The sequence below is a fragment of the Hakea prostrata genome, chromosome 5 (assembly GCF_041222555.1).
Source record: "Hakea prostrata isolate BN-2017 chromosome 5, UWA_Hpros_2, whole genome shotgun sequence".
NCBI lineage: Eukaryota > Viridiplantae > Streptophyta > Magnoliopsida > Proteales > Proteaceae > Hakea > Hakea prostrata.
Genome location: NC_142604.1, coordinates 14,878,082 through 14,905,766, shown reverse-complemented (window position 1 = coordinate 14,905,766; position 27,685 = coordinate 14,878,082). Strand labels below are relative to the sequence as shown.

Here is a 27,685-nt window from a genome sequence, read left to right as displayed (position 1 = left end):
ATCTACGAGGTGGTAGCATTTGATTGGACCAACTAGGTAGGCTTTAGTCAACCCTCAACCCTGATCGGGCACTAATTCGTCTCTCACCTCGATTACATCCTGGGAGAGGGGTAAACTGTCGTCCGCAATAGTCAAACCCATGACCTCTCCACTGAGAAGTATAAATTTTACCACTCTACCGTGACCTTGTATTGACAACGTTGTTTGCTCATTTGAAAATAAAAAAGTACCAAATGAAAAAGGCCATGTATTTTCTCTTTTTACTACATTGTTGGGCAACATTATCACATAGATGAATTTTACCAAAAAAAAAAAAAAAAATCACATAGATGAATAAAGGAGGAGGGGAGATGAAAGAATCGAGATCATCTCCCCCGATGATCCCCTTACACTTTCTAACTACAAAATTAGGTAGAGCCTATAAATAAAAAATTAAAAAATTTAAGAGAGGTGTGACTCAAAATGGTACTCTGTGGCCCCTTAGTATTCATGGTCAATAATCATTCGGGAGCACAAAGTGCTCTCCATCAATGTTGCTGATCCAAACTTAGGATGAAAAGCCTCGATAATATTTTATGGATAAACTATTCTTGCTGAAGCTTTTTTAATGTGATTAAATTGAACATTCTTTCTTTCTATTTGTTTTTTGGATATGGAAGCAAAGTCTAATTCAACATTGACTTTGTAGGCTTCAAAGCATAAACCTTCTATTCATATTTTAATAAAGTAATTTTCATTTGAACCCTAAGGTTTGATGTAAGTTTTTTTAAGTTCAAAGAAAATGATATTTTGCATTATCTAAAAATATTAATTAAGGGCACATTATTATTTTTATGACCAAAATACCCTTATGAAATTTTAATTTTCTCTCTTCAATGGGTATCATATTTAATTAGAAGCTTACTCTAATACGAAATTATTGGTACCTCATTCCTCAATTCAAGATCCAAGAAAAGAAATCGAAATGATGTGAGGACATTTTGGTCATAAAAATGACAGTGCATCCTTAATTAATTCTTTTTTGAAACTACGAAGGAGGCAAATGAAAAAAATATCATTTTATTTGAATTGATAATGATTAAAAATATCTGTTAGTTTAGAGAATTAAAGCTAGATTAAATAATAGCACATAAGATTACAAAGGGCATGCTTCATGCTTAAAAATATAACGAAATGAGCTCCACCATGTGTTGGAATGCATGAATAATAACCTTTTATGGTCTTTTTGTACACGACAAGAAAGACAAATATAAATATAAATTTTTTTCTTAATAAGAATGACTTAAATTTGATTCTAGGGTTCTAAGTGAAAATTACCCACAAATGTTTAACTAAAATAAAGGGTTAAAAAGAAAATACAAGATTTTCACCCAAAAAAAATAAAATAAATTGGACGACATGTAACAGGGAGCTTCGAGTTTATCACTTAGATTTTCGGACATGGGTCCCACCAACCGAAACTCTTAAGATCGGTTTAGGGCATATGATTAAATTGAACGGGTCGGATCTACCGACTTTAAAACAGTTAAGGCCGCCCCACCTTACCATCTAATTCAAGTGGCTTTGACTTCAGATTTAGGCAATCTTTGTTTAAGAAGGGGTATTTAAGTCAATATACAAAAAATTAACGTTGCGATTTGCGAGATGCGATGGCAATTGCAAATACAAAAATATTCCTCTCCTGCACTGCTTCGTTCTAGCTGCTTTGGTTGTACGTTCCCAAACAACTTGGGTTGGAGAGAAGAAGCCGAGCTGTTCTTCGTTCGAAGACATATTTCTTTCTTTCTTGATCGATTTACCTGATTTCCAGGTTTCTGGAGAATTTTTATTTATTATTGTGTTGAGATTCGTGTACGCCTGCAATAAAGGTTCACCTTCTTGAAGCTCAAATTCTTTCTTTCTTGTTTATTAATGGCGGTTTTCATGTTTTCTTGTCGTTAAACATTCGATCATTTGGATTTACTAGATAAGTATTCAAGCTTGGTTATATTGTTTCTGATTTGTTCGATGTTGTCTCCTGCACCGAGGATTGGTTTGTCACTGATCGTCAGCTTTTTTAGGGTTTCTCTGCTCTCTTATTTCAGCTATTGAACCCAGGAAATTTTTATTATTTTTATTGAATGTTTAGGACATTTCGGATACTCGGCCTTCGACAATGTAAATTTTTTTTCAAAACGGATATAGGTTGGGAGGATTCGTTGAATTTCCTAGCTATTAACTATATATTCAATCCGTAGGGTGGGCTTTAGTCATGTATATATTTTACTATCTATCTTCTACGATTTTGGGGCGATAGGTCCTGATTCAGGAGCAGTAGTTGCGAAATGCTGGGCCAATTTTAATGCGTCTTACGGATGTTTCCAATATGCATGTGTCTTTTCTGTTGTGACACTAACATTGCTTAAGAGTGAATTTCATGTGATTGTGTACTGTGGATGGCTTTTTTGCGGATGACTTCATAACATAAAATTTTCTTAAAGAGAAATATTGTTAGTGGGGATGAAAAAGACTTTAACGTTGTTTTTTCCTCATTTGTTTTCCTTTCAGAATTTTTATTTCAAATACCCGAATGGAGAATGAGCTCTGCACTGATAGTTCCAGTGCCTCAGAGTCAAACCCAATTGTAAACGATGAGAACAAATTGACTCTGACAGATTGCAAAACGCAAGGTTTTACTTCAAGGCCAACTGAAAATTCTGAAAGTCAAGAAGCAGTTAAACCACAAGAGGTTGAGGTAAAAAAGCCTAATAGCCCATGCGTTTACAGACAAGATGTTGTGAGGTGCAGAAAAGACAATAGTCGGATTGGAGTTGTAACAGAAGTTGCTGGTGACTCTGATTCAGAAAGCGACATCACTGATGATGAGGATGATGACGACTATATTGAGAGTGATGGTGGTGGTAATGACTTGGCTGATGCTGATGCTAGAGAGAATGACAATGGGAATGGGAGTAGGAGCAGTGGTGGTTTACCAAAGAGCGACCCTCTTACAGCTGATCAAGTCAGGGTGATCTGGATGGATCACTCTGAGACAACACACAATGTCAATGATGTAACCGTTGTTGATAGAGGATTCTTGCATGGGGATATTGTTGCTGCTGCTTTAAATCCCACAGGACAAGTGGGTGTCGTGGTGGATGTCAATCTTTCTGTTGATTTATTAGCTGCTGATGGATCCATCATAAAGGATGTCTCTTCCAGAGACTTGAAACGTGTACAGGAATTCTCAGTTGGTGATTATGTAGTGCTTGGCCCTTGGCTGGGTCGAGTTGATGATGTTTTGGACAACGTGACTGTGTTATTTGATGATGGGGCAATGTGTAAAATTACGAAAGCTGATCCTCTGCGGCTCAAACCAGTTTCCAAGAACATCCTGGAAGATGGGCATTTTCCCTACTACCCAGGCCAGAGGGTTAGGGCAAGTTCTTCTTCGGTTTTCAAAAATGCTAGATGGCTTTCTGGCCTCTGGAGAGCTAGCCGTTTGGAAGGTACTATTACTAAAGTTACTGTTGGTTCTGTGTTTGTCTACTGGATAGCTTCTGCTGGCTCTGGGTGTTCAACTACTCCTGCTGAGGAGCAGAATCCAAAGAATCTGAAACTATTATCGTGTTTTGCACATGCTAATTGGCAGCTTGGTGATTGGTGTCTATTTACATCACATTCTCAATCATCTTCTACACAACAGGGTCAAGGTTCTACGGGAGTAAAACCTGATGATCCAAGTATTGATGAACTGGCCTTGTCTGATCCAGGATGTGGATGTGATTCAGCAATGGGCATTGAAGAGAAATCAAGCAAGAATTTTTCATCATTCCAAGACAATGAAGCAATGGATATTGATATACCTTCTAATTTGGATGAAAATATTGGAAAAACAGGAAACACAGAATCACCAGAAGGTAGCTCATGTGGTGATGTGTTGCCATTATCAAAGGAACCTGTGCTTGAAAGTTGGCCTCTTCATCGCAAAAAGATACGTAGAGTAGTGGTTAGAAGAGACAAGAAGGCTCGAAAGAAAGAAGAAAATTTTGAAAGAGCTCTTGTGATAGTAAATGCCAAGACAAGAGTAGATGTTGCTTGGCAAGACGGGAAGACAGAACTTGGACTGGATTCAACCTCTTTAATTCCAATTGATACCCCTGGAGATCATGATTTTGCTACTGAACAGTATGTGGTGGAAAAGGCCTCAGAAGATTCTGATGATACTAATGAAGTGAAGCGTGTTGGTGTTGTGAAAAGTGTCAATGCGAAGGAGAAAACAGCCATTGTAAGTTGGTTAAAGACACTTTCTAGTCCAGAAGAACCCCGGGAGTTTGATAAGGAGGAAGTGGTTAGTGTGTATGAACTTGATCCACATCCAGACTTTGATTATTGTTATGGGGATGTTGTTGTTCGTTTATCCCCAGTTTCTACTTCTGGTCAAATGGTTGGTATCATGAACTCTGTTGAAGAATCAAAACAACAGGTGCAAAATGAAGTTAAGCGGGATCTGAAAAAACATCCTGGATGTAAGAAAGTAGATGCAGCATCCAATGATGAAGCTTATGCTGAATTTTCAGATCTTTCTTGGGTAGGAAATATAACCGGTCTTAAAGATGGTGACATTGAAGTTACGTGGGCTGATGGGATGGTTTCTACGGTACCTATCTACTTCTTTAGTATTGAACGCTTTCCTCTTTTTTCAATGAGCATTTCATGTGTCTTGAATTTAATACAAGTGATTTAAGTCCATGAGAACAATCACTTGGGCTTTGAAGTGTAGTGACTGAGGAGGATACATGGGTATAAACTGATGACTGAAAAATATGACATTGCATGCTAGTACATGGGAGGTTATTGAGATTAGCTTGTCCTAACGTAGTGGTCTAAATAAGATTATTCCTGAATTGAAAAAATAAAAATATAAATAAAAATAAATATATATATATATATATATATATATATTATGATTCTATTTTTAATTATGTATTTTAAGTCCCAGCAATGGAGCTGTCAGTTAAGCCTTTGCAGAGCGTTGTACAATTTTTAATAACTAATATTTGGTTTCAGGTTGGGCCACAAGCAATCTATGTGGTTGGTCGGGATGATGATGAGGAATCTATTGGAGCGGGGAGTGATGTTAGTGATGATGCAGCTAGCTGGGAAACAGTGGATGAAGAAGAAATGGATGTGCTTGATAATGCTGAAGAGGTGGAATATTTTTATGCTTATCATTGTGGGGGGCCTCTAGTGTACCTCTCTGGTGCTTATGCATGAGTGAGGCCTACAATTTATGGTCCTTATGTTGGAAAGAGATATTAAATTAAAAAAAATATATATATATATATATATATATATATATATATATATATATATATATATATATATATATATATGAAAAAATATAGATATCCTTAACCAAAAGTGATGGATATGACTTTAGCCCTTTCCATATGGACCATTTTCAATTTAGGTATTAGTGGGATAAATAAAATGGTTGGTTTAGCCCATGAATCTGTCGTACATCTCTTTGCATCACAAAAATCTTTCTTTCCCTTCCAATTTCTTGTTTCCGCTTTCAAAACCCAGAAAAGCCCTTGAGGGTGCTCACATTCCATTAGAATTTTATTGATAACAAAATATCTAGGAATAGATCCTAGAGGGGATAGTGCCCATATGGTCACCTGTTGGGTATGTTATATTTCCTGGCTTCATGAATTACACTCTTATGTTTTACTGTTCTATATGTTTGGTAATAATGGAATATGACTTTCAATAATTATGCTCAGGATGCCGAACTTCAAAGTGCTATTGATAACAATCCCGAAGTAGATGACAGCATGACAAATCATTCAGAAGAGAGCAATTCTGGACGGACGGGGCCATTATCTATGTCCTTAGCTGCTCTTGGGTTTGTTACCAGACTTGCCAGTGGCTTTTTCTCAAGTGGAAGGAAGCAGACAGATCCTCTGTGTTCAGAATTTGGGGATGAGAGAGCATCTGAATCACAGAATTCTGTTGATGTTCCTGAAAGAACAGTGACAATTTCTGGCTCTAGTTCTCAGGAATCTGATGGAGTTGATAGTTATGGTCCTCTAACCACTGAACATGAACAACATGCCTTAGTGGGTGCAGATGTATTGGATGCTGCAGAATCTTTATGCTGGTTGAGGTCTAAGGAACCAGATATGATCAACGTGACAGTGAGTTATGAGGATGAAGCTTGCAGCTTCAAACGTTTTGATACCGCGAAAGATCCTTTGGACCATCACTTTATTACTGCAAGTGGACAGGTGCATTATTTATTTTGTTTGATAATTCCTTTGGCCATTAATTTCCCTGCAACTTGATTACTAGTACCTAGATTTGGCATGGATACTTGGGTTGGAACTGGTTATGGTTGATCCTGGATCTTGATCTGTTGATACATCGTTGTACATACCATCCCTCCATCTCATTTGGTTGAATGTTGGGACAAATTTCCATCTCCCAATATGAATATGTTATCTTGTTAATACTTAATACCCACGAATCTTAAGTGAAGTTTCCAAAAATAGCCTTGACTCAAATAGGTGGTGCCATACAAATTTTGTTTTATTTATTTCAAAGTGTCTCTTGTCCTTGTTTTGTATTATTTAGCAGATGTATTCTATATTTAGTAATTCTTGTGTCATTCATGTACATTCGCATAAGTAAAAACTGGCCTCTGCTGTGTGTGTTGTTCATGGCCACCTATGAAATTACCAACCTAAGGACACTTTCTGATTTTGCAGAATAACAATGAAAGGAAGTGGCTCAAGAAGGTTCAGCAAGATTGGAGCATCCTTCAGAAGAACCTTCCAGGTATTTCTGATTTATTAGTTACCAAGGAACCTGAGTATGTCGTGGGGCTTTTTGAGCTTATTTAGCTTAATTGCTTGAACTTAAAAATCGTATGTTGTAATTTGCAGATAGCATATTTGTGCGAGTCTATGAAGATCGAATGGATCTCTTAAGGGCTGCCATTGTTGGAGCATATGGGACACCTTATCAAGATGGCTTATTTATCTTTGATTTTCATCTTCCGCCCGATTATCCTCAGGTTCCACCGGTAAGAGAATTCTATATGCTGCTTAGGGTATTTTTTAGAGTCTGGGACTGGATCATTTATCTTCTTTAACATTCTGATAATGAATCTGACCAATTTGGCTATACCACAGTATTAAGCTTCAAGTTGTGGAGCACAAGCCTTGTGAGACATCTTCACAGTATAAGTATATGCATAAAGAACATTTGGTACCGTGAGAAATAATTATAACCCTAAAAATGGGGGAAAACTGGAAAAGAATACGTTCCAACGATGGTGAATGATAGGTACAGTTTAGATGGTTGGGAGAATTGGCCAGACCAAAATTGAACAGGAGGCAAGTCATGAAGAAAGACAAGGCTCCCTTCCCCTCTTCCTCTTTTAACAATTAATTAGTTGATTGTTTCATACCACTTCATTATTAAACATCTGCAAAGAAATTGGAAACTAAATTCTGAACTAGAGAGACTGTTCTGGTTACAAGTAAAGGCAAGTGAAATTTCCACTGGAGATAATGTAAACTTTTGTAAATTGCAATCACATATGCATAACTAACTTGAAGTGTTACCCAAAATAGTAACCCAACAAAGAAGTACTTCGAAAATTTTTGATATCAGTAATTCAGTTAATTAGTAATCAGACCAAAACACTTGCAACCTTTCTAGATGTAAGGGTAGCCTAGAAAAACACACATAACATATAGAGAGAAACTTTGTCAATTAGGTGAAGTACATGGATAAAGCAGACACAACCAAAAACACATGTTGTAGGTAAAAATCTTAAGTGATCTAGGTACATTATTGATAGAGGGATTTGTAATTTAAAACCAATGATGAAATGTGATAATAAGGTAATATGTGGTAAGGAGGATACCATCACATCAGAAGTGTTGGGGACAATCATTTGGGTCATAATAGACTTGGCATCCTGATGTAACACCCCCCCCCCCCCCCCCCCAAAAAAAAAACGAGTGTAAGAAGCCATATCCACTGCTAGGCTCTTGAGCAAGCCTTGTAGGGGCATTTTGGTCTTTTTCCCTTAGTTTCAGTTCTTTTGTTTATTTAGTTGGATGCTTTCTAATTAAAGAGTCATAATTGAGCCTTTATTTCAGTTTGTCAGTTGTGGATAGGAGTACGAGTCCAAGTTAGAGTCCTAAATGTTTCCAGAATTAGAACTCCTTATTATTGAGTTCTATTTGGAGTCTCATTGTAATGGATATAAATTCAATGCTGCTGTTGTAACAAATCAGTTTTGATTAATAAAATTGCTGAAAATTTTAGCCTAGGAGGTATTAAGTGGGGCTTTCTCTGAGTTCTTGACTGGTTCTTGGTCACATACAGCCGCAACAGTTCACAGATCTCTTCTTCTTCAAGAACAACTATTAAGTAACCATCCCCAACCCCAAAACCTTAACCCTAAGCCCCCTACAGCTCTCCGTCACTTCCTCCCTTACCAACAGCAAGTTTCTGGAAGATTCTACATCAAGAAACGCAAAACCCTTGCTGTCCAGCCATCTCAAACCCTAAATCACAACCATCGCTGGACTACCCTTTGGCCTTTGGTTACAACATCAGCCCCTCCTACCCCTTGAAACCCTAGAAATTGGCTTCCTCTTCTCGTGCAAGCCACGAACTCTAAACAGAAAATTTCAAGAAGTTCAAGATTGAAAGAAAAGAAAGAAAGAAATGCAAGATTCAGCTAAAAGCAATTGTCCCCCATACCCATTCAATCCCAGGTCTTCTCTAGCCGAGCCGCAAGCCCTCTAACCCTAAATTTGCTTAACTGCAAGCCCCAAAACTCTAATTTTCCTAGTCCCAACTCATAAAACCCTACAATGATTGCTGTGGGTTACAACATTTGAAATAAATTGATCCTTCCTCCTTGGTTTACATCACATTTTTTTAGTGAGTGTTTGTATTTGTATCCAGCCGCCCTATTTTTTTGTTGGGTTTATGAACAACTAGTTTGATGAATCATCTTGTTGTTGAGACAAAAATCAGAAATTTCATTTTGGGTATTCACAGGCTTTGTCAGAATGAAAAAACTTTAAACACACCAAATTGTAACTGTTTCTTGATAAAAATTCTTGAAAATAGAAAGAAATTGGGACTGTTCTTTTGATAAATAGACCCATGTGGCCTGGAAAAATCATTCAGAAAACTAACAACATAACAAAACCCTGACCTGTTACCAACATGGGAGGTTCCCCAAATGTCATAGTGTACCAAGGAAAGGACAGAAGAACTACTAGGTTTAGTCTGGGCTGGAAGTAGGTAATGGTGATGTTTGCCTACTTCATAGGCTTCAAACTTAAGACGGGATGTAATTTGGCAATTAAGAAGCATTGATTTTATTTTGGGTATGAGTGACCAAGATGGATATGCTAGTGCATGGGAGACGGTGTGGTAGGCGTAGCTGCATTCACAGTTCCAGCTTCTCCTAGGTAGTGTAAACTGTAAACCATTGCGTTCCAGTCCTTCACCAATCATCTTCTTTGTCTGAAAGTGATGTAACCCCCAAATTGAGGGCCAGTTTGCAGTGATCAATCAATTGAATTGAGCAGTAAAAGTTAGGGTTCCTCAAACCCTGCAATCAGGGTGCATGGGCTGGTTGGGGTTGTTAGGGATTGTAGGGAAGGGATAATAGATTAAGTTGTTTGAACTCAAACTTGAACCTGCTGTTTGGGTTTTCAAGCTTGAAATCCAGAAGTCTTAGGGTTAGGTTTTTGGGAATTTTGAGCTGCAAAGGAATTACTAGGGATAGGTTGGTCCAATAGGGCTGAAATTGGGAGGGAAGGTCACTAGGGTTGAGGGGATGAGGTTCCTTAAGTTTGGGACAGATCTAACAGTTAGATTGGCATAGATTTGACTGTGAGTTTTGATCTTGAGAAATCCAAAAATTCCAGAAAATAAAAAGGAGTATGGGAATTAGGATTTTGGTAAAGGAGGATGTGCCACAGGGATGGGGGAGGAGTCTTAGACTAGGTGCGATGGAGGAGGAAGAAATCTAGAAACTAGGCTTTTTGGAAAAGGGGAAATTTCAGAATTTAGGGTTTTGAGAAGAAATTAGAATCGGAGATGGGGATCAAATGTTAGGGAAGTGGTAGGGGTGATTATGCCAAAAGGGGTTGAGAATTGGGTGAGGGAATGTGGGTATCTAGGGTTTAGGGGTTTGGGGGTAGAAGGCCAAATGCCGCAAGAAAAAGGAGATGGAGAATGGAGGGTGTTTACTTATAGTGGAAGAGATGGGGGGATGTTTACTTATAGTGGAAGAGAGAGAAGGTTGAAGTTGGCAGAAAATCTAGAATGTTCATAGTTGCTGCAGGTTTCCTTCCTTGGAAACCCACCACTCTACCCGATGTCTCCTGCAATCAAAGTTAGTAATCGTTAAAACTGAATTGCTCAAATGTATTGGCTATATTTATAGCCTTACGTTGAAGGTTTCCTACTAGGGCTAAAATTGGAAAACAAAACAAACTAGGACTTCCACTCTAATGATTCCCATTCTATTAATGACTCTCACTTATCTCAAACTAGGATGATTCAAATTACATATCAAGGGTAGGACTGGTCTCCTAGTAGAATTTGGACTACAACTGAAGGAATTCATCTCTAAATAGAACCCCTTAGTCCTCATTAGACTTGGACTCTTTCATAACTTAATAGAGGACTTAAATAACAAAATAAAGATGGACTTGGAGTCCTAACAAAATTCTGGCTTGGACTACATCTAATTGGGTTGGACTAGGGGTACCCAAAATGATCTGAATGCCCCTGTTGCTAAGAAGACTCCATGCGGCTGCGCTGGATCATAGGGTGTTGTCCAGAAACCCTATCTACACATTTACAGAGCTAACCCCTGTCCAGTGCCTTGCAGAGCTAAGGGGGGCTTCAATCCTTACTCCTTATCCCCATTTCAGTCTTTGGGGAACCTCTCTGGGGGTGGCCCTGGGTCCGGTTCACATCAGAAGGTCCTGAAAATTACTAACAGAGGGACAATACGTCACAGTATAAGAAAGAGATCTGGTATGCTTACTAACAGATAAAACATATAATGGTGATTTAGGAACGCAAGTAACATGAGAAAGAATCATAGAAGTAGAGGACCATTGACAAGAATAATATTTGAAGATGATTGTATTGGAGTAATGGTAGAAAACAAAGTGGACTTACTAGTCATATGACGAGAAGCACCACAATCAAGGAGCTACAAAAAAGAAGGATAAAATGCAGAGTTACCTTTGAAGGATGAAGTAGCAGTAGAAGTAGAGGAAAAGAAATTCCAGCAAGTTGTTGACATCTGACTAGCAGGTCATAATCGTCATGGAACACAGTAGATGAAGTACTATATGTAGAGATCTGGGTTATGTCACCATGGTCATGGGCTTCTCTATGGTAGTATCAGTTATAGTTGTTTTTGCCAGTTCATTTGCCAATTTAGGTTGTTATGTCTGGCACAGCAGGTATGCACAGTGTGATTTGGCTTGTGATGGTAGGAAGGTTGCCTAGAAGACTTGTCAATGGTTTGATAACTGGCAACTTGGCCTCCTCCTGTACCATGACCTCAGAATCGACTGCAACTACAATTTGAAATAAAAGCTGAGTTGTCTTTCGGCAAATTATCCACTTTGAGTCAAGCAGACAACCAATTAATATGTGAAAATCTTCATTGAGAGTGAGAACTTTCTCCCCTTTGAGCAGCTGACTTTTCACAGATTAATGGTGAAAATGTAACCAGCTAGGAATTTTGCCACATGGAGTTCGGATATTTGTTGTTTTAATTGGTCTAGAGTGGTAGTAAGTGGCTGGTGCAGCTGCAGTTCCTTAATTAGACCGTTGTAGTGTGCAGAGTACTCATTCAAAGTCTTGCTCCCACTGGGAATGTAAGTAGCTTTTAGTAAGTTATACATGTGAGAAATATTCCTTTATTGGGAGAAATTTACACAAATCATTCCAGACATCCTTTGAAATGGTGTTAAGCATGACATTATAGACAATAACAGGCGCAACACTATTCCATAGACACATCTTGAGTGGGATTCTAAAGCATCCACTCATCATGGGCTACGAGAGTAATAGGTTCCTTGGGATAATGCATGGGAGGATCATCCGTGATGTATTTTTAGGTTCACTTTAGCATAATTGTAGGCTCTTACAACTTGGGCCCGTAAGAGATAATTAGAAACTCTTGAGAGTTCAATATTATGATCTGAACTTCGATATTGTTGATTGGTGGTTTAGGATCACCCTTAATAAAATCCCGAGGGAAAGAATCGGATATGAATAATTCAAACGGTAATGCTTGGGAGTTCAAAGAGGGAACCAAATGGAGAAGACTAAAAAAATAGGGTTTGGGAGTCCAAGAAGATAGCCCATTAAAACCACAAGCTAACATGTCTGATGTGAGTGGGAGCCCAAGAAGAGAGACCATAAGGGTTTTGAGAGCCAAAAACCTAATGAAGAACTCAAGAATTAGACCCCAATAGGGCTCAAACTTGAAGTCAGTGAAAATCTCATCACTGGGGTTTGAAACAAACCAATCAAATCAGTGTTCAAGCTTCAAAGATCAGGCAGCAGCAAAGGAACCAATTGATTGTTGAAGAAATTGATCTAGGGTTTACTAGGCTTTGGTAACCCAAGGTAAAATAATAGTTCATACTGCACCTGGCCAGTCTTTAAACATTCTTCACCATTTGGAGGATGAAGAACAAGGAATTCAATAATCAATAAAGCTGTAGCCAACCAATACTTATGAGGGAAATGCCAGCTCCACAGCCCCCCCCCTTTTTTTTTCTTTTCTCTCTCTTTTCTTTCCCTTTTTTGAATATGTAAGTTTAATGTGAAACTTACATTTAGGGTCTAAAATTGTAGTAATCCATTGCACGGGTTGCTGCACCTTGAAGGACCTTCAAACTGGAATCAAGCTTCACTAATCAGTTTACAAAGAGCTCTGATACCATGTAACAGGGCTGGAGACCATCAGAGAGAGAGAGAGAGAGAGAGAGAGAGATCAAACTTGCCAGTCCGATATGTATTTGTAATAGCTTGAAAGTCACAATCTGATTTGTAATTCTATAGGAATCTCAACAAATATAGCTAAAGTAATGATAAACTAAACCTACCACAACTTACTTTTGAAACAGATACAAATACAACAACAACAAGCCTTGTCCCAACTAAATGGGGTTGGTTACATGGATTCTTGACTTTCAATCAGTTCTGTTTGAGGCCATGCTAGATACAAGGCCTAGCTTATGCATATCATTTTTCACCACTTCTCTTAAGGTTATCTTAGGCTTGTCCCTAGCTCTTCTAGGAACATGTATTTGAAACAGATACAAGTACAGACCAAAATATTCAACTAGTTCTGACATGCATTACATAATCATGGGAAATAAGGTAGCATAATATGAGGACTGTTACGTGACACTTATTATGTATTAGTTCTAGTCATTATATAAATGCCTTAGATTATTGTTCTTGCTGCCAAAAGGGTCTGATATTCTTTTCTCTTTAATCTTGCAGTTGGTGCACTATCATTCTGGTGGCTGGAGGATAAACCCAAACCTATATGAGGATGGAAAGGTCTGCCTTAGTCTTCTAAATACCTGGGCTGGCCGAGGAAATGAAGTCTGGGATCCGTCATCTTCAAGCATCCTTCAAGTCCTGGTTTCACTCCAGGGTTTAGTTCTTAATGCTAGGCCGTATTTCAATGAAGCTGGGTATGATAAACAAGTTGGAACAGCGGAAGGAGAAAAGAATTCGTTATCTTACAATGAGAACACATTCTTGTTGAATTGCAAGTCAATGATGCAACTTCTGCGAAGGCCCCCCAAGGTGATAACCATACTCTGAACTCTTGTTATGTCCTTGCTTTAGTAGTCTTAATTATTTCTAGCATTCTATTGGTGTTAGGACATGCTTATCTTCATTGGGGACCCAAAAAGTGATGACCTGCAGTACCGTAAGCCTTGTGTGTCTTTTTTTTTTTTTTTTTTGGGGGGGGGGGGGGGGGGGGAGGGGCGCACAGGGGGATGTCACAAAGGAGAGGGCAAGCAACAGTAAGGTTACTCCATTGCCTGGTGATCTTGGGTTTGAATCGGGGAACGACTCTCTGTGAAGCTGTGTACATATCTACACATCCCAGAACCCACAGTGGGAGGAGACTTTTGCACTGAGAATGCCTTGTATTTTGTTGTTCTTTTTTTTTTTTTTTCCCCTTCTTATATCACCCAGGAGATATCTCCTCTCAAAACTTGCAAGGTTAGCACTTAACCACCCCTTCTCACCCTCAGCAATTAGCATTATTTTTTATGGTTATAACAGGGAGTTCAGGACAAGTGTCAAGAGACTCAGAAGATTATCATAGTGATAAGATGAGGTTATCCTTGGTTACCAAATTTCACTCAGAAATCACAGAATGTGATTTGTAAAACTCTGAAGACTATTATAGTCATCACATGAGATTGTCTATGGTTACCAAATCCTGCATGGAAATTACAGAATGAGATTTTTCCACTCCCTTCAGGCATGCAAGATTCTCTCAACACTTGCAAGGCATCCACCCCATCTCACCTGTCAGCAATTTGCATTAGTTTTGATGGTTATAAAAGAGAGTTCCAGACAGGGGTTAGAGACTCAAAAGATTATATAGTGACTAGATGAGGTTGTCCTTGGTTACCAAATTTTACTCAGAAACCACAGAATGTGATGTGTTAACTCCGAAGACTATTATAGTCATCAGATGAGGTTGCCTATGGTTACCAAATCCTGCATGGAAATTACGGAATGAGATTTTTCCACTCTCTTCTGGCATGCAAGATTCTCATGAATATTGGATGTTGACTTCATTTTTGAGTAGCTGGCTGGGTTGCAAAACATGCTGTCTGTGTCATGATGTGTTTATGCTTTCTTACCTCTATAGGTCTGTTTAGAACATTTGACCTTATTTGGCTGCCCCTTACCTTATTCCCAACTGTCCTAAGAGCTGGGATTTTCAAAATAATTAAAAGTTACCATTTGTTTCATTTTGAAGAGCTTTTTACTGTTTATATCATTTCAGAGAGCTGTCTTTGGAGCTGTTTACCGTTTATATCATTTCAGAGAGCTGTCATTGTCTTCAATGTGTCTCTAGTACACATTTGAAATGACAGGATTCTATATCTACTAAACGAAATTTCAAATTAATTTGAAGTTACTGTTGATTTCATTTTGAAGAGTTGTCATTGTTTCCCATGTATTACAAGTACACATGTGAAATGACAGGATTTTAGTCTCACTAAAAGAAAACATATGTTGCTCTGGGGCAAAATAATAGGGTTGTGAATTATTCTAGACTTGGTGTCAATAAGAGAAACCTTGTAGTGACTGAAATGCCATTGAAGTTTCAGAATTTGTTGTGCAATTATAGTAATATGGACTCTATTGGTAAAAAAAATGTAGTTCTGTTGGATGCACTTTTTGGCTTCCTAGTTTTACCTCAACTTGATCTAATTGTTGGAGCTAAACTTCTTTCTAATCTTCGTTCATCATGTGTTTCTCCCTTAATCCTGCGAAGGCTGTTTTGGATTTCAATGCTCCAACTCATTTGCTTGGTTGTAGCATTAGATGCTTAAATTTTCTTTCTCGCCAATACTGTCCTTAATGTGTTTGAGGCATTAAGTTAGAGGAAAAGGGGGGCAGAGAGGAAGGGAATTCGTTATCCAACTAGATTGGCTTTGATGCTGGTATGGTTAACGAAAAATATTTAGGTAATTAATGCAAAAACAAACTCTCCTTACAAAGTGAGATTTGTCAGACGTTACAATCTTTGTGGGATGGAGGGATTATATTAAAGAGGTGCACTTTTGGCATGGTCTGTGTGGCCACCAATTGAATTAGGAACTGGCTGAATTCCCTAATTTTATTGAAAACCTACCTGGTAGGATTTCATTGATTGGGCAAGTTTTAGTTGATAAGATACTGCACTATGAGGAGTTGATGTGCCTCACCTAGAGTGACTTTTTGTGTGTGTGTGTGGGGGGGGGGGTATTGTGGTGTGACATAGAAGTACATGTATTTCATCTGATCTGGATTTTGTTGCAGCCATGCCCAGATAAGCTATGAACTTCTTTTGCCTCAGACATCTTATTTGTTTCCATGGGTATTCCTTCAATTTGTTGGAAGGGAATAGCCACGAATACATGTTTATTTATATTTTTTTTGGGGGAGGGGGAGATGAAGTTGGATTTGGTTTCAGGATGTTGGGCTAAAATCCCTCAGGTTCTACCAATGCAATGTAGAGGCGGTGTTGAAATTAAAACCAGTCATTGAGATGCTTCATGCTTTTCCATCAAAATACAATAGCTTCTTGATATCAAGCTTCTGTAATTTAACTCTTACCCTGGAAAATATTTCTGTGATTTAACCATGTTTCTGATGATTTTAGGACTTTGAAGAGCTTATCAAAGAACATTTCCAGAGGCGTGGTTCTTACATCCTTAGAGGATGTGATGCCTATAAAAACGGCTACTTAATTGGCTCTCTATCAAAGGATGCTTCCGTATGTGACAAGAGTGAAGCAAACTCAACTTCTGTTGGTTTCAAGCTGGTATTGGCTAAGATACTGCCTGAGCTAATCCTTGCACTAAAAAAAGTTGGGGCTGACTGTCATGAATTCGAGCACCTGGAAAAGTCATAGTGGAGATTCCTTCAAAAAGGGTCAACTTCCAATAATGTCTTCTTCAATTGAAGGAGGTCAGTTGGTGATGCTATTTTTTCAGTGGAGATGAGAGTGTGAACTTCCCAAAATCTCTCTTCTTCAAGTAAAGGAAGTCAACTGTTCCAATTGCTGGTGTTATTTTTCTTGGTGGAGATAAAAAGGCCAACATTACAAAATCTCTTCTTCAAGTCAAGGATGTCAGGTATTCTGATTTGTTGCCATCTTTCAGGGACTGCCAAGTGTACAGTTTTTGGTTATACTGAAATGTTAATGGATCTATATAATCCAGGACAGAGACATTCTCTGTCATGTTTGAGAACTTGTGTGAACCATATTGTCGCTTCATTCTTTATTTTTATCAGATGGGGTTCTTTGGAGCAAAGTTGCAGGTTCTCCTCTCTGCTAAAAATTGCAGAGACTGGGAACGAGTGCATTGTCGTGCATCACCTGTTAACTTGTAGCAGACACATTCAGATTGATTTGGTATAATATGATAGGAAATTAATTTGTGACATTACAAGAATAAGATTTCTTTTCAGGTGCTTGTAGACTTTGCTTCCCTTCTCTGCTTGATAAGTCTTGATTCAAGATTCAGCTATACAATTTGTGGGGTATGGTTTATTTTCCTTCTTTTCTTTTCAGGTGCTTATACAATTTCTCCGGATGTTATATAGCGTCTGTAAGGATCGAATTCATGACCTCTTCACTAAGGAGCATGAGTTTTTATCACTGACCAACCTTGTAATGATAAGTCTTAATATTTTTATTTTAAAGGATTTCAAAAATAATAATAATAAAATCACTAACTAAGATGTTAAAACACTGAAATATTCAACTCAAGGAAAAAAACACTAATAGAAAGAAAAAAAAAAAAAAAATTGGTTTCCTTTTTCACATTTATTAGTGTTGTGACAGCCAAACATAGCACAGCCAAACATAGCCTCTAAAGGCTACTGATGAATCTAGTTATTTTCTTCTTTCTTATATATTAATGGGGCCAACAGCCCAAAGGAATGAACTAATCGGAGCTCGAGGCATTAAGCCTTGCTGCATCTCTGCTTGAAGGATCTCTATGATGTGGATCCTAGTAGAATATCCCCTCTTCATATTATGAATTGTTATTCTGTCAATGACATTATTCCCTTTTCTGTGGGTATGGTTAACACATTCATGATCAATTGATCTCAGTTTCACCTTAATCTCCTCAATCATCCTGGAACATCTACCTCCTCCCCAATTGAGATTGATCTCAGCTTTGCCTTAATCTTCTCAATAATCCAGGTTGACCTTCCTGATGGAGGAGTAGTTAGAAAATGCACTGCTATCATAGAATCTTGTTCAAAGCATCCTTATCCATGGCAATCCTCAGGCCATTACAAATTGCCATCATCTTCGCTTCTAACATTGACGCTGCATCAATCTTCCTCGCAAAGCACCTCATGAACTCTCGACATTCCCAATCTGGGCCTGTCTCTTCTTCCCCACTGATGCATCAACATTAAGCTTCGATGGGGAATGCCAAACCACCATAATTCCACTCTGTTCGCGACAAACAGATCAACAACCTTCAACGCATCACTTGGCCGATTATATTCTAATTCATGCAAGTCTCTATTCTGCCATAACTAGAGGAAGTAAACGTTACAACTAGACCAAATCAGCCATTGCTGCATGTAGAAGGTTGGTAGATATTTTTGAACAACCACTCCACTCCCCGTAGGCAGCTTCTAAAGAACCACACTGGAGAAGAATCCTCCTCTTTCTCACATTCGTGAGAGTCTCTCATGATCCACCAACCATAAAAAGGAGTTGATCCTAGGAGGTATCTTCACTGCCCAAATAACCTTCCACATCTCTTTAATTTCTCTTGTCAGCTCCTCTGAATAAACGCAGAGGCTTTCATATGCAGTTTTAATCCAAAAAAACATTCCATTAGTGGAATTCTTCCAAACTCGAGTGTCACTACTAGTTGATTCTGAAGAACCTTCATGGGTAAAAATTCAAGCAAATCTTTCATTAACCAGTAGTCGTCTCCGCACTGGTGTATGAGGAAATGCTTCTACTTAGGACTTCAGTTGGAATAGGCTGCAGCCTCCAGGGTTAAAGTTTTCAAGAGAGCAATTAAAAAAGAGCCAAAGAGGTGAATCCGAAGCACTAGCAAGCTAGGAATCTAGCCTTTCTCCTCAGGTTAGGGCCAGTGTATGTACTCTTGTGAAGTAGGGCAACAATAGTGAGTTATGTATTGTTTCATTATTTTTTGGTACCAAACACTGGTCATTAGTTTCTAAAATGACCATATTACCCTTCAATTGGTAGCGTGTGCCCTCCAACAAAAAAACGTGAATTATTTTAAACCCCGATTGTGTTAAAGCTCTGTTCATTTTTAATAGAGAAAGACAATAGTATCCTTATCTGTAAAGGACATAACTAAAATACCTGTTTTGCGTTTACACCCTTATGTTGTTTCTTCTTTCTTCTCTTTCCAAATTGATAAAGAAAATAAAAAAAAAAAAATCTTAGACTGAGAATCTTAGATCTTCTCTTTTGCTATATTGGATGAACTCGAGTGGCCAATATCCTTCTCGAAGAGCTTCAATTAATCTTCCATCGACAAAGGGTTTGAATACAATTAACTTATTAGTGCATGATCATAGAGTTCTCAGATCTCGTCACTTTCATCGCTCCAAATTTTGGCCCTGCAGAAGTTCCTCTCATCAAGAAGTTGAAGTAAGTTGCTTTTAAATTTCTAGGTTATATTGCCTCTTATGTAACTTTGTTTCTATTTTCTGTCTTCTCTCTTTACTTGATCAACACTAGTTGCATTTGTTTTTTCATTTCTATAATTATATTTCGCAGTCAGAATAACTAGAATTGTTTTAGAACTCTACAATGAAACTGGTGAGATCTAGGAACTCTATGATCCATAGGTTTTGATTCCGGAATTGAAGTTTGTGGTATGCACGATTCCATTAAAGGGACGAAACGAAAATCATAGTTTCGATTTTCCCTACTCCACTCTTTTTTTTTTTTTTTTTGTTCTTTTTTGGTACTTAACCTTTTCTTCTTAGATTCTCATTTCTTTTCTCTCTCTAGGTCAACAAATTTGTGAAATAACCTTAATGGTATATATTGAAAACAATGTTTAAATAAAAGGGTATAAAGGTCATATTACCATTTAAAGGATAATATGGGTAGTTTAAACATATTTCAAAAAACTAATGACCAATATTTAACAGTATGTGTTTTTCTTTTATAAATTTAAACTATATTTCAAGGGGATGCATGTGTCATTTGCTTTTCATAAAGAAGCACGTTATAACGTTGAAATTCAAAGGATACATATGAAAAGCGCAAAAAGGGCATTATTGTCTTTACAGAGCCTTTACGCCATCAACCTTGAAGGGGCTGAATGTAATTCACGATTTTCAGAGGGGACACAGGTAAATGGGTTGTTTTCCAAGGAGATGCATGTATAAGTACCATATTATTCTGCAAAATTAATTATTTAATTGTGGAAGAATAATGCATCAATATGTTTTTTTTTTTGGTCTGAATCTATGGCAAGCAGCGCTTCCTTAAGATCATTAAGCAATAATCAAGCTTACCAAACCGAAACCTGCTGACCAAAAGTAGGGTTTAACTTCCGTACTGCGCATTAAAAATATTGCAAATGGCTGAGATCAAAATCTCGGTTTCAACTTCCACCGTTGGTAGCAGTTGCTGCGCAAGATTCAAATCTGCCCCCTAGAAGTGATAGGGTCATAAGGTGACCAAAGTCTTAGACCCTTTATGCGCTTATCTTCTTTCCTCCTTCCTCTCTTTCCAAATCGATAAAAGAAAACTCTAGATTAAGAATGTTAGACCTTCTCTCTTGCAATATCCGATGAACCCAGTGGCCAATATCCCTTTCAAAGAGTTTGAATTATTCCATCATCCATGAAGAGCTTGAATTATATCTCTCATAGAAAAAGAAGGAATTTGATCTACAACCAAATTCTACGGTTAATTTATTAGTGCATGATCACAGAGTTCACAAATCTCATCAATTTCTTCGCTCAAAATTTTGGCTTTTCAGAAGTTCTTCTCTTCACAAGAAGGTAAAATTAAGTCACTTGAGCATTTGGTTTGTATTACCTCTTATGTAGCTTTGCTTCTATTTCAGTTTTTTTTTGTTTTTTCTCCTTTAGTTAATCAACAATATATAGTTGCATTTGTTGCTCCATATTTATAACTCTATGTCTCTGTCAGAATATTTAGAATTGTTTTCTTCGAAACCCTACAACAAAAATGTTGAGATCTAAGAACATGGTTTTGATGAGAGAATTGATTTTTGTGGTATCCACGTTTCCATCAAAGGCACGAAAAGGAAATCATATTTTAGATTTTCTCGACTCAACCATTTTTTTTTTCTTTCTAAAAAAATCTACTTTTCTTCTTTTTGGTTCTTACTTCTCTTGCAAGGTCAAGGAATTGGTTAACAAGCTTAATGGTATATATTGAAAACAAGGTTTAAGTAAAAGGGTATAAAGGTCATATTACCTCTTTGAAGGATAATATGGGTCTTTTGAATGTATTTCAAAAAACTAAAGACCAACATCTAATAGTATTTGTTTTTCCTCTTATAATTTAAACAGTATGTTAAGGGGATGCATGTAATTGCTATCATACTAGGCACATTATAAAGTTTAAATTCATGGGATGCAATAAAAAACCTAAAATAGATTATTATCTTTTCCTGTGGACAACTAATTGCAAACACAGGGTTGCTTGATTGGTACAATCAATGCCTTCTAGAGAAGAGGTCATGGTTCAACTCTTGCTTATGCCTTATGTAATATCTCCATTCCCTTTATATAAAAAGTGCCCTTGTACCAAAACTATGGAAAACTAACTCAACCTATAGATCATCAAGTTTGGAGGGGCCGAATGTAATTCACAATTTTCGGAGGGGACACAAGTAAACAGGTTGTTTTCCAGGGAAATGCATGTAAAAAAAATACATTATTCAGCACATTGTGGAAGACTAACGCATCAATATAATTTTTATTTTTCTCTCAATATATGCAAGCAGCTCTTTGCAACATCATTAAGCAATAATGAAACTTGGCTGACCCAAAACCTACGGACCAAAACGGTGATGGGGTAAGGACTTCTCCAACCTCGTGAAAATTATTCTCAATTCTTGTAAGTATATGAGTCTAGATCCTCTACGGGAAGCATAATCCTCTATCCATCAGGGGCAAAGAATTAGAATTCCAAGTAAAAGAGAAGGGGGGGGGGGGGGGAGGGAAAACATTGTGCACATCTCTCTGTTGTGCACATCATTACACTTATATGCTAAATAAGTGGCTGAGAAAACAAGAAAATTAAAAGACAATTGAGAAAAAAAAAATTCAATTTAAAATCAATTCTTTAATCATAGCCTTCTGTTTGGCATATAAGTGCACTATTGTGCACAACAGAGAGATGTGCACAACAGAGGTTTTTTTTTCTTTCCCAGGAGGATGATACATTAATGTGCATAAGTTTATTTCTATAACACTAAGCTAAATCATGTCAACCAAATTAAGCATAATTACAATCTCAATATGCAATTAGGAAAGAAACCTTCACCTTATTTATTTATTTATTTTTGGTGAATAGACTTCACCTTATTTAGTTGCATATTTACAAACTGGTGATGCTATTACATTCCTTATTGTGATAATGCAAGAGTCAAGCATTCCCTTCCATTATTTCCTCTAAAACAAGTCTTCTGGCTCTCTTTATGGTAAGAAAACACAAATAGATATGCTCCTCCAACTCCTCTAGCTTCTCCAGAAAACAAGATTCACTTGTTTTAAATTCCCTCACCACCTCCATCAACAACTGTTTGTTCTGGTTTCTAACACATATCTTGGCAATATTCTTTGTATGCTCTATCTCATCATTCAGCCTCATCACCAACCTATGCACAGTGTCAAAATCCTTGTTCAGTATATAAACCCCCTTCGCTGCAGCATCAACCTGTGCTGATACTCTGAACAGCACACTTGTTTTGAGCCCCATTCGAGTGGATCTTATTCTCCGCTTCAGAAACCCTAATGATGCAGTGAGTAAAGCTGGACATACTGTAATGCCGGCAAGGCTGTGAGCAGTCAGGATAAGTGACAACACTTGAAGAGTAATTAAAGTAACAATGAAGCCAACTCCTGCTGCCTTCTTGCAGAAATTAATCAGTTTAAGTCTCTTCTCAATCTTTTTATGGGTCTTTGTTAATTTGTGGAGAACCAGTTCATACCTATCATGGATTTGATGGAATTGCATTGAAGTAGAGCCAGATAGAGGATTAGCAAGATTGGCAAGTGAAGTTAACTCCCAGAAGATGAGATCATAGTCATTGTCATCGTTTGTGCTGAATCCTGTTTCATTGATGATTCTCTGAAGCTTGAGATAATGGGTTCGTATTTTGTAAAGGTTTTGCAGGAGGAATACACAAATCTTGCATGCTTCCAAGCTGCACTCGAAGTATTCTATGAGAAGATTTTGGATATGGTGATCACTGGAACAGCTTTCAATCACGTTCATAAGAATTTCTTGAGGTGGTTCTAGCAGTTGATCACGAAGATCTGTGAAGAAAGAAAATGAAGAGACTGAAGATGGAGATGGAGAGGAGTCGTCTTCAGTTGTTGTTGTAGTTCTTCCTCTTAGCTGTTCTTGAACTGTGCTCAATATTTCTACGTAAGACTTCGTCCTCAAGGCTTGCATGTATTCTTCATTTACGCTTACATTGTTGCGCTCGTCACTGACTTGTTCACCACCAGCTGTGGAAACACTCAAACAAACAAGCCACATCAAAATTCAACTTCATCCTCAAAACCCTAAAAAAATTCCAACAATTCAACTAAAAGGACTAAAATGGTAAGATGTGCGTATTTCATGTTAGTCGAGAAGAATGAAGTACATCCATTAATATTTTGGATAAAATCTCAAAATTGAATTTTACAAACATTAAATCAATGTCTAGATTCCATTCCTCTATTTCAAGAAAGTCCGGGTTGTCCAAGATTTGTTGAGTTATACTTGGAAGCAGCATCGCTTCCAATAATGGTCGGTCAGAATGTATTTTGGGCTCCAAAGTGCATCTCGACCATTGAATCAATGGTCGAGATGCACTTTGGAGCCCAAAATGCATCCCAACTATGAACTAACTGCTCGGTACTCAGTAGTGTGCATTTTGGGCTCAAAATTATATCTCGACCATTGATTCAATGGTCGAGAGCCCAAAGTGCATCCCAACTATGAACTGCTCGGAGCAGCGCCGCTCTCAAGCAGTTCACAGATTTGTTAGAAAATTAAGATTAGAAGTTCATGCAAAAAGGTTCGGAATATGATTTTCTATGTCGACGGCTAAATCGAGACACTAAACCTCCTTGTTTATTGCGGCAAAATTACGCAAACAATGGTGGAGTTGGATGAATACAAAATAAGATAAATTAAATGAAAAAAAAAAAATGTGCACCATAAGGATCTACTTAGATCACGATGGAAAGAACAGATCAAGGATGTTTCTCCTATGAATTTTGTACCCAAGAAAATCCAGAAACGTTAACAATAAGATGACAGCTTTTAGAGATCAAAACACAAATTTACCTCTCCCTGCAGTTGCAGAAGATTTGAATTTGGCCCACAGACTCTTGAGCTGAGGCATTTGAAAGAGCATGAAGGAGAGAAAGAATACCAAAACCGAAGAGAACAGATGACTAGCTAGTGATCGATTACCGGCTAGGCTTTCATGCATTGAGAGCCCTAAAATTTGTGGAGAACTAGAAGATGAGAAAAATGAACAAACAAGAGAGCTGCCTCCCATATATATAAGACTGCCTTAGGGTCGCAGGATTGAATTTTAACCCTATTCATGAGTAACGGTAAAAAAAATTGTCATTTAGAAGTTGTAAGGTATAAATTTACTCCAAGTTCCTATACCAAATTCAATGCACCATGCCTTGCTTCTGTGTAATACTGATGGAGTAATGGACATCTGGCAAACTCACTACACTTGGCAATTGCATTGGAGCATTCACACCCACATGAAAGGGTCCCACTCCAGGGTTTGGTAACCAATCCAGCAGGTGCCTCCTCCATGAGGGCAGTAGGTTATTTCATAGGAATCCAGATTGGAGCTTTCTTGTGGGATGAGTATTGTGCATGTAATTCTTCCTAAGCATATCTGTTCATGCATGTTCTGTTAACTTTTTTTTTCTTTTTTCTTTTTCCTTGCTCTCCAAGAAACTTTTGGTCGGATTCTTGCATATGGTGAAGGTCACGAAATGGAATTCAACCACAAGGATAAGACAACATGTATGTAGTTCACCTGAAGGTCACAGCCATAGTTAGATGGAGACGATTTCACGAAAAAGAACATAATATAATTCTGTTAAAATAAACACCATGAAATAGCGAATCGAAGTAGAAATAAAATGAAAATACACAGAGATTTAACGTGGTTTACATACCAATGCGGTATGCTATATCCATGGGCGAAGAAGAAGATTTTTCCATCATGTGGAAGAACAAAAATATATCTGACAACCAATCGCCAAGACCAGCGTTACAAGAACTCTCACCCAAAACCCTAATTCAAAAAATCTCAAATCTCTCAATAATGCGGTAGACGAACATAAGATACATATATATAGACTCTAATCAGGTAAACGGGTCGACCCATCGCCCTCTGCTTCCATCACAGATCTCCGAAAACGGGTCATTCAGGTTACCCACCAAAATATGTCGGTACGGGTCCATCTTTCAAATCAGGTATAATAATTTAGGTCAAAACATAACAAACTCTAATCATTCTCTACCCCTCTTGACTTGTAGAGAGTCTATACATATAAGTAAAAGAATCCCTACCTCAATAAAAGGACCAAAATGCCTTTGTACTCAGTAGTGTGCATGGTGCCCACAACCAGTTTGTAGATCGTTGCTCACTGGTGACCAACATAAAAAACCAACGATCTAGGTGTGTTTTGTTTAGAATTTTGAATTCTTCGAAATGATTGGCTATGAGAAGTCCCTAACTATTTGGAGGTCTTGTGCTGTTGTTTTTAGGTATTTTTGGGGGTACAAGTGTATTTCAGCCATTTTTCCTTGAAATGGGGGGTTTTCACTTGTAACTATTTGTTATTGTCTCTTAACACGGTTGAGAGGGGAGAGGGTGGAAAAATGCGACTGGCTAGGTTTTTACTCTTGTTTGTCATTTTCTTCATAGTGAAACACAATATCTACTCGGTCTTGGCTACAACTTTAGATGAATGGTCTTTATCTCGAACGATGTATCATAATATTTGAGATAGATTTGAATGAAACATGATTATTAATATATTTTGATTCAAAAAAAAACCCATTAGACCAAACTCAGTCCCCTTAAAAGCATTCAGTTGCTTTCTTCAAATGAGAAATCCAAAAGAAACTAAAGTTAAGATCACAAAGTTGGTGAAGAAATGGTTATCGAAAATTATCATGCGGTGGTCTTCTTGGAAGAGCCCCACGCGATTTAGGATTCATTTTGGGTTCAGAACGGTTTCCTTTAATTAGTAGTATTTTAGTTTAATATTATTTTGATGGGTTTAATTCAGGGTTTGAATACATAATTTATCATAGTCCTTGGATCAGTATAAAAAATCTTACTTTACAGACTCTTAAACTCCATTATTCATTTACATGTTAGATAACATTAGTAGTACCATGAGTATGGTGGTATATATAAGAAAAACCTAAATGAGAAGTGGCCATCACAACTTTTTTTCAACAAGAAACCATTCAAAATCCGTTACCAGTGAAGGAGCTAACATTACCAAGAATAAAGAGAGATTTTAGAAGAAAAAAAATAGTGAGGAGAGAGAAGAGAGACAAAAAATCGTTAGAGATTTTAAGGATTTTTCCAATTTTGTCAGAGAGGAGAGAAAAATAGAGAGAGATTTTAGGAAATTTTCAGATTTCATCTGAACATTTTTTTGTGACCATAAGATAATTATATACCAACAATCTTAGAGGGACATATAGGTAATTGAAAAGAGGGAATTATAAGAGTAAATTTGATATTTTAAATATTTATTTAGTTATTAAATATTATCATTTAGCTTTATTACTGGATATGTGAAATTGATTTTTGCATTTCGATCGAGGAGTCCATCTGTAATTTAGACTACAAAAATGGTGTCCTATTTTCTCCAATCAACACTACATTTTGTAATGTTAGCTCAAAATTCCATTGCAGGCAATTGAACACAGGACTCATCGGTGGAGCTAGCCAGATATCCTAACCACTCCACTCCACTCCCCGTAGGCAGCTTCTAAAGAACCAGAATGGAGAAGAATCCTCCTCTTTCTCACATTCGTGGGGAGTCTCTCGTGACCCACCAACCAAAAAACAGGAGTTGATCCATGGAGGTACCTTCACTGCACTGCCCAAGTAACCTTCCACATCTCTTTCATTTCTCTTGTCAGCTCCTCTGAATACACGCAGCTAGAGGCTTTCATATGCAGTTTTAATCCAAAAAAACATTCCATTAGTGGAATTCTTCCAAACTCGAGTGTCACTTCTAGTTGATGCTGAACCTTCATGGGCATGCAAAAACTCAAGCAAATCTTTCATTAACCAATTGTCGTCCGCACTGGTGTATGAGGAAATACTTAATTCTACTTAGGACTTCATCAGTAGGAATAGCCTGCAGTTTCCTGCAGGGTTAAAGTTTTCACGACATCTGCAATAAAAAAAAGAGCCAAAGAGGTGAATCCGAAGCACTAGCAGCAAGCTAGGAATCTAGCTTTTCTCCTCTCATTCTTTCTTGTACTTCACCGTAAGCACACTGAAATATTAATATTCTTGTGGCTTTCCTTCTAACACAGTCGTCTTGTGCTGGCTGAAACAACTCGCCTGTGATTACCTTGAAACTCAGG

The 27,685-nt window shown here is 37.7% G+C and overlaps 2 protein-coding genes across 2 annotated transcripts; one reads left to right on the top strand and one right to left on the bottom strand.

The window, feature by feature from the left end:
• Positions 1–1,646: 1,646 nt before the first annotated feature.
• UBC23 (ubiquitin-conjugating enzyme 23) lies at positions 1,647–17,503 on the top strand. The gene is made up of 8 exons (XM_089155463.1): positions 1,647–1,868; positions 2,548–4,639; positions 5,050–5,190; positions 5,769–6,272; positions 6,753–6,822; positions 6,930–7,069; positions 13,570–13,881; positions 16,472–17,503. Exons 2-8 carry the CDS (start codon positions 2,570–2,572, stop codon positions 16,721–16,723), a joined length of 3,489 nt encoding a protein of 1,162 aa, XP_089011589.1. The 5' UTR covers positions 1,647–1,868; positions 2,548–2,569; the 3' UTR covers positions 16,724–17,503.
• A 4,956-nt stretch (positions 17,504–22,459) lies between these two features.
• On the bottom strand, positions 22,460–23,578 carry LOC149015361 (UPF0496 protein At1g20180-like). The gene has a single exon (XM_089156520.1). It carries the CDS (start codon positions 23,576–23,578, stop codon positions 22,460–22,462), a length of 1,119 nt encoding a protein of 372 aa, XP_089012646.1.
• Positions 23,579–27,685: the final 4,107 nt, after the last annotated feature.

Coding starts and splice junctions, on each gene's coding strand:
- UBC23 (XM_089155463.1), top strand. CDS start 2,570: ATGGAGAATGAGCTCTGCACTGATAGTTCCAGTGCCTCAGAGTCAAAC. Junction 7,070..13,569: donor ATTATCCTCAGGTTCCACCG/GTAAGAGAATTC, acceptor TTAATCTTGCAG/TTGGTGCACTATCATTCTGG. Junction 13,882..16,471: donor TTCTGCGAAGGCCCCCCAAG/GTGATAACCATA, acceptor TGATGATTTTAG/GACTTTGAAGAGCTTATCAA.
- LOC149015361 (XM_089156520.1), bottom strand. CDS start 23,578: ATGTGGCTTGTTTGTTTGAGTGTTTCCACAGCTGGTGGTGAACAAGTC.